This window comes from Podarcis erhardii (genome assembly GCF_964252035.2).
Source record: "Podarcis erhardii genome assembly, chromosome: 1".
Classification (NCBI taxonomy): domain Eukaryota; kingdom Metazoa; phylum Chordata; class Lepidosauria; order Squamata; family Lacertidae; genus Podarcis; species Podarcis erhardii.
This window is the reverse complement of record NC_138497.1, coordinates 104,510,441-104,536,026: the sequence shown is the minus strand read 5'-3', so window position 1 is coordinate 104,536,026 and position 25,586 is coordinate 104,510,441. Positions and strand designations below refer to the sequence as shown.

Genomic DNA, 25,586 nt, shown 5'->3' with positions numbered 1-25,586 from the left:
TGCATCTCTGGGTTATTTGTGGGGCTTAGGAATTCGTTCATTTTTTCCCCTTCAAAATATAGTCTGGCCCCCCACAAGGTCTGAGGGACAGTGGACCGGCCCCCTGCTGAAAAAGTTTGCTGACCCCTGTCTTAATATAATAAGCTGCTCCTTGAGACTTACTTGAAGGATGAAGGTAGACAATATCTTTCACTGTGAACTCCCGGGCTTGAATTCCATTCAGGTAATCAGCAATGAAACGGATGAGCAGGACCCAGGCCAGCACAGGCCAAGATGCCATTGCAGAGGGGGAGCCTCAAACATGCGGATTTCTTGGGAGTTCGTTCTCCTTGTATCTGGAAGAGATGTGCACCTGGAGGAACAGAAAAAAAGAAAGCGCACACAACTGGTCAGTCAGTAAACTCAATTAAACTATTCCCAGCAGCGGCAGACTCTGATCATCTTTCATAATATGGCATCCTGTCCGAGCTCCAAATTTGGCACCCCAAAATGGATTTCTTTTGTACCCCCTCAACTTGGCTGGGGGAGAGTGCCCATGCCACCCTAAATCCAGTGCTATTCCCAAGCAATGAGTACAGAACGCAAAGAATTTGGGATCTCTGCCATACCTTATACTCCAAAACTGGATTGCCAAAACACAGCAATAATTATGGCCCAACCTCTTACTTTCCAAAAAAAGGTAAAGAGGCAGCACATGCTTTCCCAGATCTTATCTCTTGCATCTCCAGTTAACAAATCTTGGGTAGCAAAGCTAGAAGAGGCTTTCAGTCCTCATCTGCTTACTCAGAATGGGCAGAAACAGTACAGGAAGTAATGGAACCAGTGGTCTGATTCAAGTTACCATAAAAGTTGTCTCCCCTGTGCACATCATCATGCATAGGCCCACATATATTATGACTGTGCAAGTTTATTTTACTATATGCACAGCCAACGCATGCACCCATCTACACCCAACTAAAGGAAATCTTGCATATAAAAGATTCCTTTGCAGAAGGTACATTTCAGAGGTTATCTGGATTTCAATCAAATCGGTACATTTTTATTTCATTAGAATAAGATCAGTACAACTATCTCTGTTCTCTTCATGCAATTATAAAAAACAACAACTATGTACCATAATGCTTGAAGCACCAACCTGATTCAGGGCTTGGAACTGAACTGACGCCAAAAGTCTTTGGCACCGGAAAAGTGGCACAAAGGTGTAAGTTTAGAACACTTGGTAAAAATCCACACAGCCACTTATTTATTATACAAGGCCCTACAGTCCACCGAGGGCTATCCCCTTTAATATGCCAGCTACAATTTATTTTTAATCAGGAGAGATTGTTACAGTGAGATCCTATCATGAGATTCTTGGGCAGTTGCCAATGAAACCAAGAAAACCATTGTTCACAGAATGTGGTCTCAGCCACAGTAAAATGTGTGCCTTATGAAACTGTAAGGATCATCACACCAAGATACTTGATGTGTTGTCGTGTAATGTGCTGTAATGTAATACATTTATTTTTTTTTACACTAAGATCTGTGCCCCTTCAGGCCCTCTTGTCAAAACTACCAGCATGCTCTTTCTAAGCAGTTATGTCCAAGTCCATAAGCCGATTCACCTGGCAAATTCTGCCGCGTAGCCAGTCTTTCAGACTGAGATAAACAGATCCATCCTTTCCCCTTGAGACAACAAGGTAATTACTGGAGCAATAATTAAAGGAGAATAAGTTGCTTGAAGAGGTGCCACACAAATGATGGCATCTAGCTAGACCCACTTGTTGGACAACTTTTTTTTGTAAACAAAAGAAGAAGATGATCTAGCTTATCCAACAAATGGTGCCAACAGACATAATGGGAAGAAAATATAAAGCAGCAATTGTTTAGACTATCTGAAGCAGGCAATTTTACCAAAGTCTTTCCATCCCCATTTACACTCCTAAGAAGACACACAGAGTGGCCTCCTAAAATCACCCCTACCAAGTTGAACATGAAAGCTATGAGAGATAGGGAACAATTATTATATTATTATTATTTAAAGAGAGAGAGAGCAGAATATATATATTCTCCCCTCCCACGCACACAATCTTTAAAGAAACCTAATCATTATAATACTTTTATCCTTGCTCTAATACTACAGCTGCTCTCTTCGACATTCTTTTCTGCAGCCATATAAAGAATTTAATTCTATTCTACATCTATCGTCTCTTCCAAGGGTTTCAGTAGGGGGCAACCAAGGAACCTGGAACCCCAGACCTTCTAGGATTGCTCCCAAATCTCTTGCCCCATCCTTTTCTCAAAGCTTTAAAAAGAAAAATTCTTGCAGGATGTGTTATAACACAGAGTGCCATTGACACCCCAGCCACTCACTACCTTAATTTGCCCAGAGGCACTGTGTCTTTTCATGCCAATCTGTGTCAGGAGCTTGAGTCCAAAGTTCTTTAAGTACCTTGCAGCACTCCTTGTCTCTTGCATTGAAGAGAACATGGAGTAGATTACATGGGGTAAAATGGCCATAGTTATGTTTACACCTCCAAATCCCATTCAAATAATACATCCCACCCTATTCTGGAGGGATGAATGGAACTGCACCTGATGAAGCCATGGGCAAAGCCACACTGATGGGAGAGGCTTCCCACTCTCATGTGCATCAAGGGAGGAAAGGGTAGTGGACAACCCCACACGCTTCTCACTACGTATGCAAGAAGGCACTATTCCCCCTTCCGCTCATATTCACTGCACATAGCACTGTTTCATTGACATTACTTTATTCCACTCCATTCATTATAATGCAAATGCAGTGCAAAGGAAGTGGGGGAATGCAATCAATTATGTATCGTTTGTGGACTGAAAGCAACGACAGCAAATACCAATCATATTCACTGAGTTGGCTTCCATTCTGGACACATGATGAATAAGCCAACATTGGCCACTTCTGCTTGCTCCCGTTTTCCTTGGACTTCTCCAATAGCCCTACTCCTCACCCATACAGGTCTGAGGGAAAAAGTGAATATGGCTAATATGAGACAGAAGCCTGATCAGTTCGTTCTCTCTCTCTCTCTCTCTCTCTCTCTCTCTCTCTGCCAGGAGAGCTTGGCTGTTCTGGAGGGTTGGCAAGCAGATCTCCAGCACCCTCCTACCTACCTGGCAGCGATCACATTCTTCTCCCTGCTCCTCAACAGAAAGTGAATGGCCTCCTTATATTCTTCTAAAAGCCTCATCCTTCCAATCCATAATGCTAGTAAGAAATGTTGCGACAGAGCTGGTGCCAGCCTTTAGGGCAGACATGCAGCTGGCTCCTGTTTTCAGACATCAGTCCAATGGAGAACAGGGCTAGCAGAACTAAAGCCATCTCCCTTCTCTTAAAAGGGTTGAAACATTACATCAAAAGCTTCTCAAAGATGCAAAATTCAGGATAGAAATCAATGACCAGGAAAAGCAAATAAATGAGGTTATCAGCCAGGCCCAAAGACTTCACTGAAGAGCCATGTTTTAACTCGGCATCTGAAGGACATGAAAAAAAAGGCCCTGCTCCTTTTCGATACCTGCCAATCTTCACACGACTTCATGTAATAGGGCCTCAGATGTTAGAACAAAGTACAAAAGGGGGCACACACAGGGAATGGCCCTGCATAAACATAATGGAAGGATGTGTTGGTATCCTTGTGGCAGGCCTGAATGCTAGAAATGGTTGCTGGTGGTTCTCCAAGTTTTTGTTATTATTTGTTGAATTTATATACCACCCAATACCCGGAGGTTGAGTTCCAGTGAGGTTCTAGTATTACAGAGTTAGGAAAACTGTGGCCCTACAGATGTTGAGACTCCATTTACTGATGACTGGTCAGGCTGGCTGGGGCTGAAGGGAACTAGAATCCCAACACTGCCCGGCAGACACCAAATTTGCCATCCCAGATCAAAATAAACCAACACCAGAAAATATAGAAGATGATTTCTTTATCCCAGTAACATACTGCAAAGGCCAATGCACAGTTCCAGACTTGGGAGTTTTGTCCTGTCATTGCCAAAAAAAACCCAGCCATTTGTACAGTATCTTGTATGTTACATAATAGGAAATACAGGGGATGTGTTCTTTATTTATTCCTCCACTCATTCTGTAAGCTACCTGCTGTAACAATAGTTCTCTGGGTGGCAAACAAATGACCACAGTGCAAATGAACAATTGTATTAGGCAAGAAATTACAGGGTGCAGTGCAAGAGTCACCACAGCTGTTATCACAAGAGTTAATGCTAATGCAATTAGTCCAGGTTCAAGGAAGGATGCCCAATCCAATGCAATCTGCTGCTCTGTGAGTGCGTATGTCATCATGGTTTCTCCAACCCAGAATAACCAGTAAAATGACTATGACTGGAAACATGGCCACCAAGTCCCTCTTTACAGCTGTGCCCTAGGAAGCTTGAAAGTGCACGAGGCAGAAACTGGAGAGATAAAAGGTAGATCAAAAGAGTAAGCTACAAACTCTCGAGGGATAGAGTAGGGAGCTGTGAATACACTAAAATTGCCCTCGGGCAGAGCTGTTCTAACATACTGCATGCATATTACCACCAGCTCCCCAGGCCAAGCAGACAAGTCATCTGGGTCTTAGTCACAGCTGCTTTCATAGTGAAAGCACATTTACATACTTAACTATGGAGGGTTATCTATTTGCAATTCATATTTGCAAGAGGGCTCCTTTTATGAAGTAAACAAAGCAAGAACTGGAAGGGGGGAGAGAGAAACCAAGGGGTTAGTAGATGCCAGTTATTCACTGCATGTGATTCAGATATTTTGTTGACTTAAAGCATTATGGGGGAAAGCATGTCCTCTTATGCAGTGCCAACACAACAAAAACAGAAAACTAAGAAAAACAAACAAAAATTATAACCAGTTTTTGAGTGACAGTGCTGGCTGAAGCATTTTTTAACCAAGAAGATGGAGCACCAAAAAATAGTACAGTATGCGGAAAGCCTACCACATCCTTAATGATCCTAGACCAACTTCAAATCAATCGTTAAAAAGAAATTTAAAATCTGAGACTGTGTTTCAAAGGGAGCCCAACCTAGCCAAATGTCAGAGGAAAGAGGTGGATTTTCCAGAATTCTGAGTGTTTAATTCTTCTATCTGTCCAATCCCCTAATATAATGCTTCTCGCAATCAACCTTGAAATTTCCACCAAAGGGGCATTGCCCTAGGGCATTCTCAACCTGGTGCCTGACAGGGGTTTGGGGCTCCAACTCCTATCAAATGCACAGATCTTTGTAAATACACTGTCCCCTGGATTCACTCTCACTTACTGCGTCCCCTTCCCTTATGTTACACCTATTCTGTTTTTAAAAGCTTGCGTTCCGATTGTCATCTGTCACCCTGTAGTATTCTCTCTGTGTCTCATTTCCTTTTCTGACAACTTCTTGATCCTCTCAAACCTGTTTTTCACTCTTTTCAATCAAATGAGACTGCTGGAGTTTGAATTTCTGAACATCCCTTGTTTTCCTCTGCCGTATATCCATATTCTTGACAAGTCCTCTCCTTTTCAATTGATCGATACAGCTAGAATCACTACTCTCTCCACAAGCACTGCTCTTTTTCCTCTTGAAGCCTCTACCATCATCTAAAATGCTGCTTATTGACCCATTATTTTCTACTCATTTCTCAGTTCACTCTCTTCTTCACTGACTTTTTTCTCCTCAGCATCACTTACCTTTGGAACATGGCTACCGTATATCCACCTTGTCTTCTCCCTCTATTGGTACCAATCGATTCCCTCCTTCTCTTGCTGTTTCCTACCACCCAACATCAAACGCTTTCTTCCTCTATCATTTCAATCAAGCACCTCCCCAATACACATTTTTAATTCTCACTTTTCCTGATTGATTCATCCTTTTCTTCTTCTTCCCTACTACATCTTGTCCTTGAAAATATTATAAGCCTCTAGGAAGAGTCCATGTTGCTTAAAAAAACACACCAACCTAGTCTTGAAGGATTTCAGGCACATTGAAATGAAAGTGTATTACTGACTGTGACCAGAGATATCAAACTATCCTTCCAAAGATCGCATGGTCAACCCATGGTGGAGATCCAGGGATCCTGCTTTTCCTTGTAATATATGAACTCACCCACCAAAGTAACCCAGACCCTACACTATATTACTTATTGTTATGTACAGCAGGAGCAGGAAACCTCTGGCCTTCCAAATATGGTTGCCCTACAACTCTCATCACAACCATTATCCCTACATGCTAGGACTGATGAGAGTTGGGAGTTCAATAACATCTGGCGGGCCACAGGTTAGCTATTCCTGATGTTCAGCATCGCTAATGGTGACTTTGTAGCTGGAGAGGAAAGGAAGGTCATCAAGCCCTCTATATAGAGAGGCAAAGTGCTTATGTTCAAATATCTAACAAATTAGTCCATGCCACCCAAATTATTGTATAATTTATGCAGAGAACTGGGCCACACTAAAGTGTGCTAAATAATGGTATCTCCAAAACAAATATATTCAGTTATAGACTTTCCCTGACTCATAAGATTGGGCCTGTTTTATGTGTTTGAATCCCCCCAAAACCTGTTTTATTTGTTTTTATATACTTCTATATTACTTTTTCCTTGCTTCGTGCCATTTTTAAAAATTATTTTTGTTTTACACTGTACACTGCTTAGAGAGTTGTAAAATATCAAGTGGTTTATAACTGTTTCAAAAAGCAATCAATCCATAATCAAGAAAGGGAGCTATAGGGGTAATTATCAGTACAGCAACAGTAGGTTTTTAAAGGAAAACAAAAAATGTCGCACAATGCTTAGTTCCTTCAGCCTGCATGCAAACTGTTCCTAACATTCTGGCATGAAATCCCGGCTAACTTGAAATTCCCTCATCCTCACCCAGCTTGCAGCAAGCAGCAACACATCTTCCCCAACGTTAGGCAGGCCTGTTCCCCCTCCCTTGGCCTTTTGCTCCGAAAATGGAGCTACTGAAGTCACCCAGCAAATTCGCCAAGCAGCAACATAATTGTCCATTTGTCAGATCTGATTAAGATGGCGACATGTTGTCTTTGCTATCACCAGCTCAGGAAACAATAGAAGGCTGGGGATAATAAACTGCAGAAGAGACTTCCTTCATGTGCTGCAGTAACAACATCAACTGTAATGAAACTTTTAATCCCTCTTGAATGCTGGACAGGACTTGCAGAGTGTCTCGTGGCACCCCGTCAGACCCATTCCCAGAACCGGCCTTTGATTTGTTACCCTCAGATGGTCCTTTGCTAAGAGTCTGGTCCACAACGCATTTGCAGAAATGGGAACGTTCCAGGGCACAGCATCTTCAAACAGCCTCCTGGGCACCAGCACCTCCAAATATTTTAAAAAATATTTTTTTGTTTGGTTTGAAGATTCATTACAGGGGGTGCTACCTACTTTTCTGTTTTGGGAGTTGTGGTTGTTTCACCCCTTGGGATGTTTTGCAGGGTGGGAGGGTTCTGAGCAGCACCAGTTTTTCTTTTGCGAAATGGGTATTTTGTGACATCCAGAATTTTAGATTTCCAAATGTGACACCAGGCTCCTACACTGTTCTAGTATAGAAGACCATGGTTAATCATCAGAAGTATACCCAACTTGAATTAGTCTTATTTTTAATCTTATCATTGGCCCATCCAAATAATCCTCTAGTCACATTACAGAGACATTCAAGCAGAATTCTCTCTTTTCCTTATTACCCCTAAGTGTCATAATAATGCAGGATTGTTCTGTCAGTCTCTTATGATCTAAACTCTTGCATGCATTAAGGATTTCACAGGATCTTGTGTGAAAAGGTTGTGGTGTATATTATCAACTTCTTTCCCTTCAACGATTACCACAGCCTTCCTAAAAATACCTGTTTTAGGCTTTCAAGTAATAATTTAGTTCATCCAATCTAATAATTAATCACCTAAGATGTTCATCTTGAAGTCTAAGAAATATTTTTCTTCCTAGTGGCACTGCAGTACTTGGTGCAGGCAGATTACCAGGAATTCATATGGCTTTTGGTGTGGAAAAATGTTTTTTTTATGTGACAGAAACCACTCACACAGCACCCTCAGAATAAAATTAAGATAATTTATCAAGGTGCAGAAATAGGGATTTGAACTCAACAACACAAATGCCTAAAAACATTAATCCATAAATAATGCCATATTCTGACATTATTATTCCTATGTGGCTTATTTTTCACATGTGTAAGGTGATTTAATAAACATTTCTATGGTCTATGATTGGTATCAAAGCAGCAGAATGCAGAAGACAGAGGAAAACTATCCAGAAGTAGCAACTTTCTTGTTTATGAACATGCATTTCAAACAGCACTGGGGAAGAGGGGAAAGAAGGTGATTTTGAGTGGGAAAAGGTGGAGGAAAGGTTTGAGGCTCCCATCACCTCTGACCTTGCTAGCTGGGGTTGATGGGAGTTGGAGATGTCTAAGAACATGTGGTGTGCAGATACCCTTCATTCCTGATTTAAGTGGTCCCTTCACATCATCCACTGCTTCTCCACTCAAATGTCCTCTTGTTATTTTATTTTCTTCTGCTTGGACTCAGTTACATTCATTTGTTTGCAGCACATAGTTGGCTCCAGAAACTTAAATTCATTTGTAAAAACAGAAGCTAAGGCTTTGCATACAGAATTCTAACATGATGCAACACCATTGTATTGAATCTAAACAAAATATGAATGCAACCATTGTATTTCAACTGTTTTTATAGAAATGTTTTTATATTATAAATCACTTTGAAATACCTTGTGGGAAGTGATTCATAAGTGAGATGAACAAACAAATAAATAAATAAGCATGTAACCCTAAGCCATTATGATAAGCCTCTGGCTTCCATGCTCCCTCTCTTGTTCGACAAGGTAATGGGAAGCTTCCATTTCCATTTAACCACAGTTTATAGCATTACATCTGAACCCTAAACAGTAGTCAATCTTAACTATTATTTATGAAAGGAAGCTAGCTCTATTAACCATAGTTTAATGTTGGCTTATTTTCGTAAACCATTGTGAAGACTAATAGCAATTTGTCTGGGTTCAGACATTGCAACAAGATGAGTTCTAAAAGAAACCAAAGGATTTTCAAATTCTACCATGCAGCAGTGCCAAAAGGAGGACAAGCCCTGTTGCCCAGACTTTTCCTTCCATGTGTTGCTAAATCATGACTTAGTACAGGCTTCCTCAGACTCAGACCTCCAGATGTTTTTGGCCTACAACTCCCACGATCCCTAGCTAGCAGGACCAGTGGTCAGGGATGATGGGAATTGTAGTCTCAAAACATCTGGAGGGCCTAGTTTGAGGAAGCCTGACTTAGCACAAAAGGAGTCAACATGATGCCGTCCAGATCCCAACATTTAAATTTGCATCGTTTTATAGAATTTTATGCTCCATTGCATTTGTACACATAGCTGTACACCACCTTGATACATCTTGTAGGAGAAGGTGGCTTAGAAGTAAGTTCAAATGGCTAGTGATCCTGCTAGTGTTGCAGATGGCGTCCAGTGAGGGCACCATCTGCAACACTAGCATAGCAATCCCTTAAAATGAAGCCGCTTCCACAATCCTTTCTAAATATCATTTTGGGGGTGGGGTGGTGAAAGCTATCCAAGGTACCTCAGCAAGCAACATCTCACACACCCTTTGTCAAGTGGGGCAACCTCCAGGCAGGTCAAATTTTCAATCTCAACCCCCCCCCCACACACACACACCAAGTCACAATAGTATTTGCATGTCTGAATCAGGCCTCCGGCAGCTTTGCTGTGGAATATGCTTACAGTGAAAAAATATGTGGCAATGAGAAGTAATCCAAGCATTGTGTATGAGCCCCCGTCAGATGCCATGCAATGGACTTGAACAGTAAATAATATGACAGCACACTCTGCAATCCCACTGTAGTCCTTGAGCCCCTACCTCACTCCTGTTAGGCAACAACTGACATTGTTTTGGATATAGCAATCTTGGTGCAAATTTGATTTGGGGTGCAGAAACAAAAAATTGCTGTGATGGAGTGGAACGCTGCAATGCAATGGAAGCAACTGTTCCCAGAACAACACAAAATTCATCCTGCCATATCATTTCTCAGAATCTCACTTTTCGCTGTACCTTGCTGTAATCATCACTGGAACTACAGAAAACAGAGACCAAAAAATCCTCTCTGTAGTAATAATCACATGGTGCAGTTTCACAGCACGTACCAAGGCTTTTCCTGTTACTGTTGTATTTGGAAGAGTTTCGTTTTGTTTTCACCAAAGGTAAGGACAAAAGCATGTATAAATTGGAGAGCAACAGCCAGGAATAAATTGGATGAAATTTGATAAGGATAAAGAGCAGGCCCGGAATTAAAACCACCAAAATTGTATTTACTACTTGAGAAACATATGCCTGGTAAGCAGTGATGCAGAAATAGGACACGAAAGGTCAATGCTGATGGCCAGCTAAATAAGGAGAGTTTTTCCATATGTTTAACACATAAATATTTCAAGTGCTAATCTCACACTGGTCCTGATTTAGCATCACTAGTGGATACTCCATTAACTCGGTCCTGAAGCCATTTTTCAACTATATCACTACTACTTTTATTTGCACAGCACTAGAAGTGGTTTATGTGAAGTGGTTCAGGTAAGGTAAAGGACCCCTGGACAGTTAACTCCAGTCGAATTCGACTATGGGGTATTGTGCTCATCTCCACTTTCAGGCCGAGGGAGCTAGCATTTGTCCGCAGAAAGGTTTTCCAGGTCATGTGGCCAGCATGACTGTCAGGGAACTGCCATCGGAGCCAGAGGCGGAGGGAAGGCTCCAGAGCGATGCCGGAGAGGGTCCCAGCAGGGAGAGAGGCAGCCCATCTGCTGGGGAAGGAAATCAGCATAACACCAGGGGTGAAGGGGGGCAGATGGGGGAATCGGAGAAAAGGCTCCAGGACTCTTCACCGGAGACGAGTGGGGAGAGCACAGGTACTCCGCTGCCCACACCCTCCCTGCGCAGAAGACTTCCGCGCAGGGAGAGTAGGAGGAGACTTGGCGTCAAAGAAATTCTTTGCTGGAAGAAGTTTAAGAAACGCCCACTGACGGATTCTGCCAGCGACTGAGACAGCCACGAGTGCAAGGCTGTCCAGAGAGAAAGGTTTCAACCAGGCAACCTAGCCAGGAGTGGCGGCAACTTACGCACGAGCAACCCCCTTAGAACCATTACAATGACTAAACAGCTTCTGGTGCTGGAGCACACAGAAATGCCATTTACCTTCCCACCGCAATGGTACCTATTTATCTACTCACACTGGTATGCTTTCGAACTGCTAGGTTGGCAGGAGCTGGGACAAAGCAACGGGAGCTCACCCCGTCGCGTGGATTTGAACTGCCGACCTGCACAGCAGATGGAATGTTGGTACAGCTTTGGAACATAGGAAGACACTGTGCTAGGCCATTGGTCCATCAAGTTCAGTATTGTCACCACTGACAGAGGCTCTGCAAAGTTTCAGGAAGGGTCTCTTAAAATGCAGGACATGGAACTTGAAACCTTCAGCGTGCAAAGCAGATGCTCAAACACTCAGCTATGGACCTCCCCATAAGACGTCAAACTAGCTTGTCATCCAGTATTGAGGAAAAAGGAATCTATCTGCTGAAATTCCCTTTTCTTTTTCATACTTATAAAAATGTATGTATGTAAGCAAATCATCCTTTTGCCTATAGTCACCCTCCCCATGCCTTTCCTTAGGTAGGGTGGGGGGAACAAGTGATGCCACTGCTGTAACTCAGCATAGGTCAGAGTGTGTCCCACTTGTGGTTTCGAAGCCAGCAGATGAAAACTAAGGAGTTGATGGGATATTGCACCAGTGATGTTAGATTCCATAATTCTCCTGAACTTTAAGATTACAGTGGTACCTCGGGTTAAGAACTTAATTTGTTCTGGAGGTCTGTTCTTAACCTGAAACTGTTCTTAACCTGAAGCACCACTTTAGCTAATGGGGCCTCCCGCAGCCACTCTTCCGCCGCTGCACAATTTCTGTTCTCATCCTGAAGCAAAGTTCTTAACCCGAGGTAGTATTTCTGAGTTAGCAGAGTCTGTAACCTGAAGCGTATGCAACCTGAAGCGTATGTAACCCGAGGTACCACTGTACAACAATTGAATTCTGTGGGGCTTACCTGTAAATAGAAATACACAGGACTGCTTGTTTATGTTTTTGCTCATTCTTGTATTCTGTGTTGGTGCTCAGTTTCACTCCCACTTTTTCTCCATGCCTGGGCTGGCTGACATTTTAAACTGACAAAAATCATTCCATGTCTTTCTCTTCTCGACAAATCTCCCTCCCCAACACCTCCACTCATTTTTTTCCCCTTTCCTGTCCCCCCCACCCCTTTCTCCCAAGCCTTGGGAAAGGTCAAACACTCTCTAGCTGGTTTGACGTCTTTGCAGGCTTCATTATATCACATAGTCATCGGTTAAGACCCAGAGCAGACATGGTGAAGGAGTTCACCATCCTACCTCAATTACAGCAGGCAAGTATGGTCAAACAGTCAAACACAATTAGTGTACTAATTACTCCATGAAAAAGTGGACCATCTAGTCTTGCTGCTAATTACAAGTTGCAAGGGGAGTTCATGGAGCTAAAAAGTGCAGCATTTTTTCAAGCGCTCATGAATGTGCTCTCTTTGGCTACATACACACCATACTTTTAAAGTATATTCTACAGACACACACACAAACACACAAACACACACAAAACCATCAAAGAATCCTGAAAACTATAGCTTGTCCCTCACATAAATACAATTCCCAACACCCTTAACAAATTACAGGTTTCTTTTTAGGGTGAGGCATGCTTCAAAGTGTGTTTGCAACCTTTCTAATCTAACCAAATTTGTATTCCTGTCCTGTTTTCCCCCCACCACCATTAGTGTTCCAAAGCAGCTTATTTCATGAGGCGTGAATATTCTAGAAGAGCAATCATCAATAAAGTAACAAGTAGCCAAAAGTAAAAGCAGAAGCAATAATAATTAGTTAAACCTTGAAGAGAATTTTTTTCCAAGGCCCAAGAAAACAAGATACTGTAACCTTCTCTTGGTACCTGAGCAACAACAAACTCAAGCAGACATCTCTCTAGAGATGCGGCATCATCATAGAAAAAGGCCTTGTTCCCAAATTAATCTGATAACCTGGTTTGTACTTCTACTTGCACACTTAACCACTGACAAGTTATTCATATCCTCCAAAAGATTTTCCCATTTCCATTTCGCAGGGCTCTGAAGTTTGTCAAGATAACACCGTATCTTTTGTAATTCAAATATGAAAGTAAAAATATACATTTTATCTATTAACTACAACACTCAGTTTCAAATAGAACAAAATGCATACTTCTTGAAGTCACCAACTTGACAGTTCCCAAGTATTGGCTTCTGGGAACTTAACTTCTCTGTTCCCAGCAAGACCCAGAACCTGAACCCAAAGCCTTTGGACTGATTTAGCAGGGCTCTTCTCATGGGTACAAATACTTGATGAATTCAATTACTGTGAACTCTGATGGAAACAGCAGCTCCATGGACTAATGTGTGAATTAGATGCAATTCTTCCATTTTTGCACTTCTTTGAATTTTGCGATTCGGCACCTGGTTTAAAAAAGTGCCAAGGTGAATTAAAATGTATATTTTATGATGAAACACATGTAATTGAGTTAAAATGCATATTTCAATGTGATCTTTGTGTTGAAACTCATAAATATGTGTTTTAATATATAGGCAACAACCGATTTGTGTGAGACTTATGTTCCTGGTCCCCGTGTGTGTTCATGGAGTGAACATAAACCCACTCCACCTCAATATGCCTCCCATTACAGCCCCTTTTCCAGCAACTTCTGGGTTGCTGCAATGCACATGTGTGCAATTGCACATCAATTGTATGTAAATAAATCAGTTGTTGCCACTACACAGATAATTGTGGAAACAGGATGGGATGAACATATGCAAAACTGGTAACAACTGGACACAGACTGATCTAAGGATGGTTATTCCTCCTGCCACTTAAAAAGTACTTTGCTCATCTGGCGTCAAGTGCCATCTTGACGCCAGTAAAATTAGCTAAAATGTATAGAAAAAGAGAAAGAAAATGTTGGAAATGCAAAAAGGTAGATGGGGATTATTTTCATATGTGGTGGACCTATGATAAGGTTAACAATTTTTGGGAATCTATTTATAATGAACTCAAAAAAATATTTAGGTATACTTTCCCCAAAAGACCAGAAGCGTGTCTATTAGGTTTAATAGGAACAGAAATCAAAATGCAAGACCAAAATTTGTTTATGTATGCTATGGCTGCCGCAAGAACCCTCCTGGCCCAAAGATGGAATTACAAGACATACCAACCATCCAGGAGTGGCAGGTGAAGTTGATAGAATATGCAGAACTTGCCAAATTGTCAGGGAGGATCCGGGACCAGGAAGATCCAAGATACTAAAATAATTGGAGTAAATTTATTGAATATTTAAAGAAGAATTGTAAAGAGGTTAAGACACTAGCAGGATTGACATAATAACTCCAATGTATAATAGTATTATTGTGAGAATGATGTGCGCGATAGAAAGGGGTTAAATATACCAATTGTAGGGAGGGAGGGGAGTCGCGACTCGGCAGAGTCAAAGGGAATGTATGGTATTATTATGGTTTGTTGGAAAAGAATATGTAAGGAAAACAATAAAAATTCATTAAAAAAAAGAAAGAAAGTACTTTGCTCATCTATTGTAAAATCAGATGGAAGGTGATACCCAGGCTGACACTAAGGCAAACCGGGGCAGTTTCTTCCAAGCAGACTGGCTGGCTCAGAAGAGCTCGAGGCTGCAAATAATTCCATGGCGAGAAGAGCAGACAACTGTCTTTCCCCCCAAGTGCTTCTCCTTGCTAACAGTGTTTCCAGCCTACCAGGTGAACACCGGAACTTTTCCCTGCCAAGAGACTTACTAATAAGGAGTTCTCCAGCTTGTCACAACATGGCAGGCTACAAGCTGCAGCCCTCCTGCTTGGAAGTGGATCTCTTTACAAGCAGCATTCACCCCTGGGATATACACAGTTTTCTGGGAGGGAAAGCGAAACACAAACACAGCCACAGCCACAACAACAAATCTCTAGGAGCTGGCAGTCATCTGAAACAGGAATCTGATCATCTACTTGATTGCAAATTGATGTTGCAGTGCATTATTTGCAAGAACAAAAGTGATGCATACTTTTATTGATTTATTGTATTTGCCTCTACCACACACCTTAACTGTATTTTCTTTTGTAGTCTGTTTAAGGGCCTTGGCCAAAAAGCAGTATATAAATAAACCGACGATGATAATAATGAACAAGAAACATTAAAACAGCATCCCAAGACATGCATGTAAGCTACCAGGAAGGACCATTCCACAACAGTTTAATACTGTTTTGCGCCACCCCAGCCTCCGAATGATGCAAGATTCCAGGGGTTCTAGACACTAACCCAGGGTTCGGTTTCCTGGGAATGAAGGAAAGTGGAGACCAGGCCCATGCAGAGCTTATCTGAGGCCATGGGCAAGTGTTCCTTGTTGGCTGGGAGGCATGGGAAGTTCTTTGCATGACAGTGTAACTCTGGTAGGCCCCTGGTGGGGGACCCCAGCCAACGTAGGCTTCCGAGGCCCGGGCCAAATGTACCTAGCTGCTCCAATGCCTGCACAGGCCTGGTGGAGACCGTGGTGTCTTTAGGATATATGGTTTATTTACACGTATATTCAATCTTAACACCACAAGAGGATCTTGTTCTCCCATAGCCAATGCCTTGGTTTCAAGCAGAAATCAGGCATGGCTTTTCTCCCAGCTGCCCAGCCTGCAGCCTTCCAGCTTCTAGTGAACATAACTCAACTCCCAACTCTGCCTTTTTCTTTTAAACTACCAGAAAGTTGAAGGAGGGTGGCCATCTCATTTTTCTTCTGCCAGGCCGGTACAGAGAAGACAGATACACTTGCCCCAGGCCTCAGAGGCCCAAGCCCTGCAGGAGGGGCATTGGTCAGGGGCCTGCCATATTTTTGCTACCATGCATAGAAAGGCCCAGGCCAACCAGGGACTCCTGCACAGGGTCTCACTTCTGCTACAAAGTGACTTCCTTCATTATCTTTTGTACTTTTGTACTGTTTTATTGTTGTTAGCCGCCCTGAACCTGGCTTCGGCTGGGGAGGGCGGGATATAAATAAAAATTGTTGTTGTTGTTGTTGTTGTTGTTGTTGTTGTTGTTGTTGTTGTTGTTATCTTCTTAATGGTCTATCCTTCAAGGACCATGACCTCACCAGGAAGCTAGCCTGGCTATTCCAGGAATTGAAGCCATGCTAGATTGAGGAATTAGAAGGGGACTCAGGCATACAGCCACCCCCTCCCCAAAACAATACTTACTTAACATGGCAGTTAAGGACAATGCCACTTGCTATTTCTTCATCATGAGAATACCAGAACTCAGGAGTTCATGTGACTCTATTTCCAAGTACATAAAGCTCAATGGGAACTTGGATAATGAGACAGTACAGCTCTTATGCAGAGAGTACAAAACAGTGCGAATATAATGCTGCCTGGTATTCTTGCCATGTTTAGGATGGCACCCAATGCCCTCCAAATTCCCCTCTCTTTCGTTTTTTTGGAGCTTAAGACACAGAAAAGTATGGTACAACTGTGCTGGCATTTCCACAAAACTAAACACAGCCTGAAAATCCACTTTCAGCTATCAATAGGTAAAGTGTCTGGTGCAGACATAACAGTAACTGTCATGAGGTTCTGAAAAGTGGAAGGAGGGAGGGCCACATACCTAACCATGGATGGTTAGAAGATCAAGCAGAGATGTAGCTGAACCAGAATCAAGTGTTAAGAGGAAAGGCGCGCACACACACACACACACACACACACACAGTATAACCCCATCCAAAAATAGTCCCCATATCCAAAATTTACTAGGTCAGAATATTCCAATGAAGGCAGCCAAATCTGAATTCAGGCTCCTCAAAAATAAGGCGACTTTATTCGGATTATTATAAAATTACATTGTTTAAGGTTGCCACTACCCCTCCCCTTGAGAGAGGCTCTGTACTTATATGGGACGTGGGTGGTGATGTGGTCTAAACCACTGAGCCTCTTCGGCTTGCCATTCGGAAGGTCAGTGGTTTGAATCCCTGTGATGGAGTGAGCTCCTGTTGCTCTGTCCCAGCTCCTGCCAACCTAGCAGTTCGAAAGCACACCAGTGCAAGTAGATAAATAGGTACTGCTGTGGCAGGAAGGCAAATGGCATTTCTGTGCACTCTGGCTTCTGTCACTGTGTTCCGTTCCACCACAAGCGGTTTAGTCATGCTGGCCACATGACATGGAAAGCTGTCTATGGACAAACACCAGCTCCCTCGGCCTGAAAGCAAGATGAGTGCCACAACCCCATAGTCATCTTTGACTGGACTTAACTGTCCAGGGCTCCTTTACCTTTCTTTCTTTTTTAACTTATGGAGCTCCTGGCAGTAAGAGGCTGTTGTCAGAAATGTAACCCGTTGATAGTCCTATGTGGCACAGTGGGTCAGTGGGTCTGGCTGGTAACCAGAAGGTTGGTGGTTTGAGCACCTGCAGAGATGGCTGTGGGCAGGAATCCCACAGTAGATGACCCTCAGGGTCCCTTCCAGGTCTACGACTCTATGACTCTATGCTCATCAGCCAATGTTCCTGCCCCAAGAGCATGTGGTGAAGGGCAGGTGACAACAACAACAACAGACTTCCCCGATAACTGTTCTAAATGCTTTATGAGTTTGTAATTAAACAGCCTCCTTCACAGCTCATAAAAACAATAATTGCAGTTAAGATCTCCACATGGCAGCCTTTAACATGTGCATGTGGCCTTAGAGATCCCACAAACACAAGTTTAGTGTACACACATATTGGGGGATATATATATAACATTTACAAGGCAATTTTTCTCTCTCTTGGGCCAACCTTTTTTGACTGTACCCCTGGTCTTATCACATTAATAATTTGGGAGCTTCATTTCCAGAAAGCAAGAATCAAATTAATATTTTATATTTGTTAACACAGCCCTGGAGCAAAAAGAGCAGGTGGGGAGAGAGGAGCCCATACTCACTGATTCAGAAACCTTTAAAACAACATCCTGACGCAGCCAGCCAGCAACGGCAGCTTCAGCTGAGCTGATCTTTCTGGTGCTGCTTCTGGAAGCATGGAAGAATGAGTTTAAACCGACATTCCTTCAAGCTAGATCAAGGCACTGAAATATTGAACATGATAGCACCTATTTGAACACAAACGCCAACTTAAATGCATGTTAGTTCTTGAAATGAAGCCTCAACCCAATACTCTCAACTCAAATACACACGCAAGCAATTTGGGTTGTACTGCAGGGCCACATTAGATGCAGAAAATGGGTTGCAAAGACAACAACTATATTCAGTCTGGAGCACAATTTAGCAAATTTGCACTACCTGCTTTCACAACATAGTTTTGCAAAATATGGGGGGTGGGGGAGCCTACAGCTGGTGAGCATGCTGTCTTTGTTCAACAATATTTTTTGATGACATATTCTGAAATGTGTAAAAAATAATAATCCACGACATGTCTGCAAATAAGATATTTGCATTCATAAGTCATGGAAGCAAAGACTTCCAGCGTTCAACCACTTTGCCTTGCAGTGTTGCATGCATGCGTCCAGAACCCACCCACCCAGTTAATGGTTTTAAGGAAGCGTGGGCTAAAACCAGCAGAAATAAACCAACCCTGGGTGGGGTAAAGCAGCAGGTAGGATGGGGTTAAGCAGCCCTCCCTCCACTTCTCTACTCTGAAATTCCCTCTGCTCTATTACCACTAAGCAGCTGCTTGACAGAGATGTGGGTTATGAGAACGGCCACCAAAATGTCTCTGAACCAAACTCATTAAGGATACTTGCAGAAGGCACCCATTGGATCCTATGGTCTGTCCACCAGGTTCTCCGCCACTAAGCAATGTTAGTGTTCGTACTGTGTGATATACGTAGAATTACATTTTTCTCCAAGGTGGCACTAGTCATAGCACAAATTTGGCAATTATCAGGTCCTTGTGGTTTGCAACACATTATAAGCAACTACCGAAGGTGGAGAAAAGATTAAACCTGTCCCTGCTGCCTATTAGAAATAAGCTTCAGGATCAAACAGCAGCCCAATGCAGAGAGATCTGGAGAGAAAATGAAAACCAGAATGTCATTTGTCCCAACAGATCAAGGCCTATAATTTGTTAACTTCCTCTATGAGGATTGTCCTTAGGCTCAGATTTCAAGCTTGACATGTTTCAGGTAAGTGCCCTAGGACAAATGTACTGACATGCAAAAGAGAATCAATGAGGTAACCATTTTTTTCATTAAAAGAAGTTTTGCATCATTCCTCTGCGATAATTCTGCATCTTATACCTGCTAACTGCTGCACCAAGAACCATGCTTCCTTCACACATTTATATAGCACAACCTGTGCAGTGATGCCTGCTGCTAACCTCTATTTTCCCCGCAGAGCATTTACCAAAAATACTGAGAGGTATGTGGGCGAGTTTACCCGGCATAGGTACTTGCTGGCACACTGAACCAGAGCAGTAACTGGCTTTGCTGCATGCCAACAGCATCATTGGTTAGAGCAGTGTTAGAAACTGAGCTATGAAAGCTAGGAGCTAAATGGCACCTTAAACCTAGGTTATGGGCACAGCAACGGAATGTCTAGCCGCACTTTTTTAATAACAAGAATACAAAGCTGAAAATGAATGAACTGCAGCTAAAATCTTATGTTGATTTATCTCATCTGAAGACTGCAAAAAACAAAGCCATGCTTCCCCTCCCCGCTAATATACTTAAGAGGGTCTCTTCTCCATTCTTTAGAGAGTGGCTGGAAGTGGGGAGGCAGAAAAATGTCTTCCTTTCCTTCCACTCTGCAGACAAGCCCTGGATTCTCCCTACACTCCCTTTCCTTCATATAAATATATCTTTTTGGCACCACAATTAACACATATTAAAGGCCTACACAACTGATGACAGAGACATCCACCTTGAGTGTCCAGTTCGCAAACCTAAGACTTAAGCGTCCTTCAATGATCCCACTCCAAAATTTGTTTTGATTTTAAGCAGAGTCTGAGATAGACAACACTTTAACATGCACTGCTTAAACCATCATAAATAACTGGCTAGTATATTTCAAATTAAAAGGACATCGTACATTAAAAGTACATTAAACAAGGCAACTAAAACCTAAACAAAACATGTTGGGGTTAAAAGAAAAGAAAGTTTTCAAGTCCCCAATCCATGCACATTTTACTTGGGAGGAAGCCCCATTGAACTCAGCTGGGATTTACTTCCGAGTAACAGTGGCAATTTTAACCTGAAATCTTCGGCGCAGTACTGCGCCCAGAGCTCAGAAACTGCTCACGTTTATGAAATTCCCTGTCGCAAAACACGCCTACAACAATGGGAGTGTTGAATGCTGGCTTAGAGTGGTGGAAAGAGAGGCTGTCAGCACAGCCATGCGCTAGCAGGATAACTGGGTGCCATTTTCTATCCCCCCAACCCACTGCCTCCCATATTGCGTAGAAACCTCAACCACCACTGCTCCACAATGGCCGTCAATAATCTCAGCACAGCGTACAATGAAAAAGGGTTTTGCTGGAACAGCCTAAAGGCACGTGAAAACACCTAGAAAGGAAAATACCAACAAGGGGAAGGCAAAAATATAAAGTCACATTTAAATCCCTCCATCCCAAATGTTAGAATACCTTCTGTGTGGAAATACCCTCCAAGTGGTGATTCATCAGGACGCTCCTTTTTTTTAGGCATTCTGACATTCAAAAAATGCTGAGCGATCTGCAGCTTTTATTGATTGCTCTGCTTGCAAATGTTGTTTTAATGTTGCTTTATCTTGCTTTATGTGGTATAAACCATTTTTAGGGTGCTTTGTTAATAAAGAAATAATGCAGGGTACATATTTAAACACTTACCCCTTCACAAGGCCCATGTTCAAAGTGTTTGGTTCACAGATTTCCAGAACAGCTTTTAAATGGCAAATCAGCACACTGGCATGTTTCTCAAACATCTGTATGTATTTTTTTTACCTTTACCTATATATTTTTTCAGTCTTAGGTTTGGCAGGAAACAAAACAACAACAGACACTCTCTTCAACTGCTTCTGTTCACTTGCAAAGACCTGAAAAATCTGAGGCAGGGTGCATGACTTCCAAATCCACCCACTGAAGTACAGTCACAAATTGTTCACTACACAAAGTTCCAAAAATTACTTAGGCACTATATATGTCATACCTTTTCTTTGGGGGCTTATACACTGAAGTGCTTCTATCTTATTGTCAAGTATGAGGTGAGTATAGAACCGCTCCCCATTTTCTAATCTAATCCCCACTGCATGTAGGAAAATACGTTAAATATTGTTGTGGGGAAGGGCGAGAGCTAGAAAGCATGGATTCACCAGTTCTCCATTACTGGGCCTTTCCCATAAAATAATATTCTTACAATAATAATAATAATAATAATAATAATAATAATAATAATAATACCACCCTACCTTCCCCTGAATTCTATGCAGCTCAGATACACAATGAAAACAAACAAACACACATTTTAAAAAAACCAAAATCACACTGAAAAAGGACTCCCTTGCAAATAATTATTAGCAAACAAGGCACAGACTGGAGGCAGATGAGGCAACAGAGGGGCTGAAACTAAGCAGGTCTGGATTGGGCCAGTGTCTTTTTGCTATAAACTTTTTGCTGATTTCGGGCTATTTTCGGGCTATATACTTGCCCTCCATCCCAAGTCAGCTTTGGGCTTAGTGGCATTTCATTGGATAAATTCACCCATTTACGACTGTGCGCCAGAAAAAAAGGAAGGAAATCAGAAAATCAGTATCGCTGGTTGTTTAGTTTCTGACGGCAGACAAGATTAGCAAATTTCAGAGTTGACTAGTAGCTTTCAGAATTGACTACTATAAAACTACTTTTTTCTTTTTGATGAATTTAACTTAAGAGAGAAAGAGCATGCAATATAATACCAAAGGCTCGCAAAACACTGCAAGTCTTTGGCATGGTCCACACACTCAACTGCTTCTAGCGACACACAAATTATTTTGAGAAAACGAGGAAGTACCTCAACGCAGGCAGAAACAGATCGTGGAATGCAGCATGGAATTGGACCCTACACAAACATCAGCCGACCCCAAACACTGAATGCTGAGCTGGATGGACCCGTAGGGAGAACAGGGGAGAATCCCAGGGTACTCAAGCAGCCCATCTCCCCATCCACGCACAGAAGAGGAGGTTTCCTACATAAACAAGCTTAAGCTTTCCATTTAAGGGCAGCTTTGCAGACAGAAAGAACACAGCTCAAGCATGGCATATGCTGCCACCTACTTCTCTCTTGCCAATCCCTGCTGGCGTCCATATTGGTAATTTCCATTGGGCAAGTCAACGAGTGCAACTGCAAGTCAGAAAACAGGGGCCAAATCAACAAATTCAGGCTAAACTGGGAAACACAGGCTGGAGGGAACAATCTTGCCCAACTGTCAGAGCACGCTATCACCCAAAGACCTGCAGCAAGGGACAGTGTGCAAACCCACTAGGAATTGGTTCCAAACTGTTCTTACCATCAAGTAGATTTCTTGGTGGTCAACCAAAGTCTGACCTCTTTCAGCTAAAGCCAGCAAGCTCTAATCCTGTCTGCTGAAGCAGTAAAGAACAAGGCTTTGGCCTTTATTGTATCAGCAACCCTTTATTTGAAGAGTGCTCTTAAAGCGCCTTTCCTCAGTTTTCTCTTCTCTAGGCTATATATACCCAGTTCCTTCAGAAGTCTTGTTTTCCATACTACTGACCTTCTCTGCCCTTCCCTAAACCCATTCCATTATGCCTGTATCCTTTTTCAAGTGTGTCTCCCAGAACCGGACAGAGAACTACAGCTGAAGTCTGACTAGAGCAAACCAAGTGGAAGGGTTCCTTCCCACGACCTGGAAATTATGGTTCTATTCACTGAAGGCTAAAACTACATTAGCCATGTCAGATGAGCACCATCCTAGACTCCATTTCCTCCCCATGTCTTTATCCGGTGCCAGTTCCATTGTTCTGAATACACAAGCATGAATAGTGAACATATCTGTCAGATCAGCCATATTTCTGCTCCTATCATCTCCTAGCTCTGGGGGCATTTCCCTCCCAATAACATTTAATCAAAAGTGCTTCCTCTAAAATTTCAAAGTTTGACTGATTTCTTGACCAATATTACTTAAATAAAAACAGCAAATGCAGAAGGTAAGCTGTGCAAGAAATAATCTGCTAGGACCAAATATAGCTCTCTTGGGCAGAGGTGGAGGGCAAGAGTTCAGACCATCAAGAAATTCAAGATTAGCACTTTCAGAGTAGCCAAGTTTAACATTAGTAACAGACAGGTTTTGTAGGATGCTTACTACTATGGAAATCATCTGTCTTAATTGCATTGCTGATAAGGGGAAAAAAGAGTTTACACTCTACATTCCTTATTGCAATTTTTGGCTGTTGAACTTTATGCCTTACGTTTATGCCTGTAAATCTTCTTGCACTGTAACCAGTCATTACAATAGCTCTGAGGAAAGTGATGAAATTCTAATTAAAAGCCAAGTGGGAACACCTCACAGCCACAGATTATAGGACTCTACCGGCAAACCTGGGAACCCCTTTGCTAGCAAGCTTTCTTGGTATATTTCAAGGATGGGGAATCTGTGGGGCTCCATGTGCTGTAGGACCAAAACTCCCAGCATCCCTATTGGTCATGCTGCTGGGAATGCTGGGAGTTGTAGTCCAGCAACATCTGAAGCCCCACCAGTACCTCTGCTATTGGTCTATTTATCACAGTCTTCAACATGGAATGCCCTTGGTTTCAAATACGCTAAAAGTAATGAACCTTTCCAAAGCATCCTAAATTTGGGCGTTCTTAAATGGCTGAACTGGATACAACTCTGTATTGCAGGGGGGGGGGATATTTAGTTCAACATAGTATGCAATTTATTACAACACAGAAATCTGGAAACAATCAGAACAAGTTACAGAGCAGTGTGACCTTCTCATAAACAAACTGCATAAATACACTGTAAATAAACATTTCTATTTTAGGTTCCCAGGACATTATTGTTAAATTGGAGACATTATTATTTTACCATTAAACACACACACACACACACACAAACATAAGCAAACAGATTTGCCAACAGCAGAAGCTATTTAAATTAAAACTCTTTTTCAAAAATATTCTCTGAACAATTAACTGACTGTGCAAATATGCAATGTCCTTAATTAGAATTCTGTTCTGCTTACTACACTTTGGGGAAACATTTCTAGAGAAATGTTGGCTACCACACAGGACAACAGAAGGAGCTGTTCACACACACACAAAGAACAACCATCCCACTCTATTCTGAGAGTTCTTATTGTTTCCTATACATGCCAAATGAACAGAGAGGAGATAAACAGGTGGTCTGCCTCCACCTCTCAAGCCTGCCTATGATGACAATTGTCCTAACAGTGCACGCACAACTCCCTTATCCTACTCCAAAATTTCATTAGTAAGATTTTTATCTTACTCATTTGTTGACAGCAGTAGAAAGGGGTGAAACAGACAGGGATGGGTGCGTGTATGCTCACATCTCATTCTGCCAACACAGGGCACCATCCCTGTGAGGCCATCCCTGCATCCTGAGATCACCTGTGATGAACCACCAGTCTCGTACAATCCTTTAAGAGGGAGGCTGCCTCTTACCAAAGGAGATGGTGATGAGAAGAGGAATTAAACTCAGGAAACGCACCTGCAGAGCCAATCTCCCTTATGTATTTTCAGAGCTCCCATGTGCCTCTCTTACTGTCTCAGAAGAATGTGTTCTCACTCTCCCCACTGCAAGAATACACATCTCCTGTGCTTCATCTTAACTGAGGTAGTAAAAAAGGATAAACACAGTGCGGCTAACCCCACCCATTTCATGTGGACAGGTGGCATTTCTGGCACCTATTGTGAACTGTTAATAGGGAGGTCCACTGTTTCCCCTCACCTACCCTGGGACACCAGAAGATGTCAGGGGCTAGCAAACCTGCCCTTCAGCCACACTTGACTTGAAGGCAGGTTGCAACTGAACTCCACACATTCCCACTATAGGAAGAAGAATTCAGGAACAGCTGCCAAGCATGGATTGCCACTTGTACTGAACCAAAGCTTGCATATGGAACATTGTCTGGGTAAAGCAGGAGCCTGGAGAATAGAGAAATATACTTTATTGAATAAAGAGCCGCCCATTCACGCTCGTGTAGCAATGTCTAAGGACAGAGCTGAGATGTTACACACCAATTCCAAAGAGGGCAAAATAATCAATGGGTTCCTCCTTGTCTGGTCAGAAGTAAGTTCTAGTATATTTAACAAGGCTTAGAATTGCAACCTTAATCACCATCTGCTTTCTAGAGCATGGCAAAACCCAATTCTTCTTTTAATGTGACTTTGGGAAATTCACTGATCTAAGTTGGAGAGCAGAGACCAGTCCAGCTAATTTCTGGTCTGGGGCACTGTTATTCTTCACCGCTTTCATCTTTCTTTTTTATAATTA

General features: G+C 42.4%; 1 protein-coding gene across 3 annotated transcripts in view; it reads right to left on the bottom strand.

The window, feature by feature from the left end:
* LYPD6 (LY6/PLAUR domain containing 6) overlaps nt 1-25,586 on the bottom strand; it is a 54,323-nt gene that overhangs the window by 10,239 nt on the left and 18,498 nt on the right. Inside the window, exons 1-2 of one of the 3 annotated variants that reach the window (XM_081874035.1) lie at nt 18,086-18,170; nt 163-352 (exon numbers count right to left, since the gene is read on the bottom strand). In XM_081874035.1, the coding sequence (XP_081730161.1) occupies nt 163-280 (118 nt within the window). In that variant the 5' untranslated portion in view covers nt 281-352; nt 18,086-18,170. Of the gene's footprint in view, nt 1-162; nt 353-11,262; nt 11,282-18,085; nt 18,171-25,586 lie in introns of those variants that run through there. The other 2 variants (XM_081874036.1, XM_081874034.1) reach the window with 2 other exon arrangements.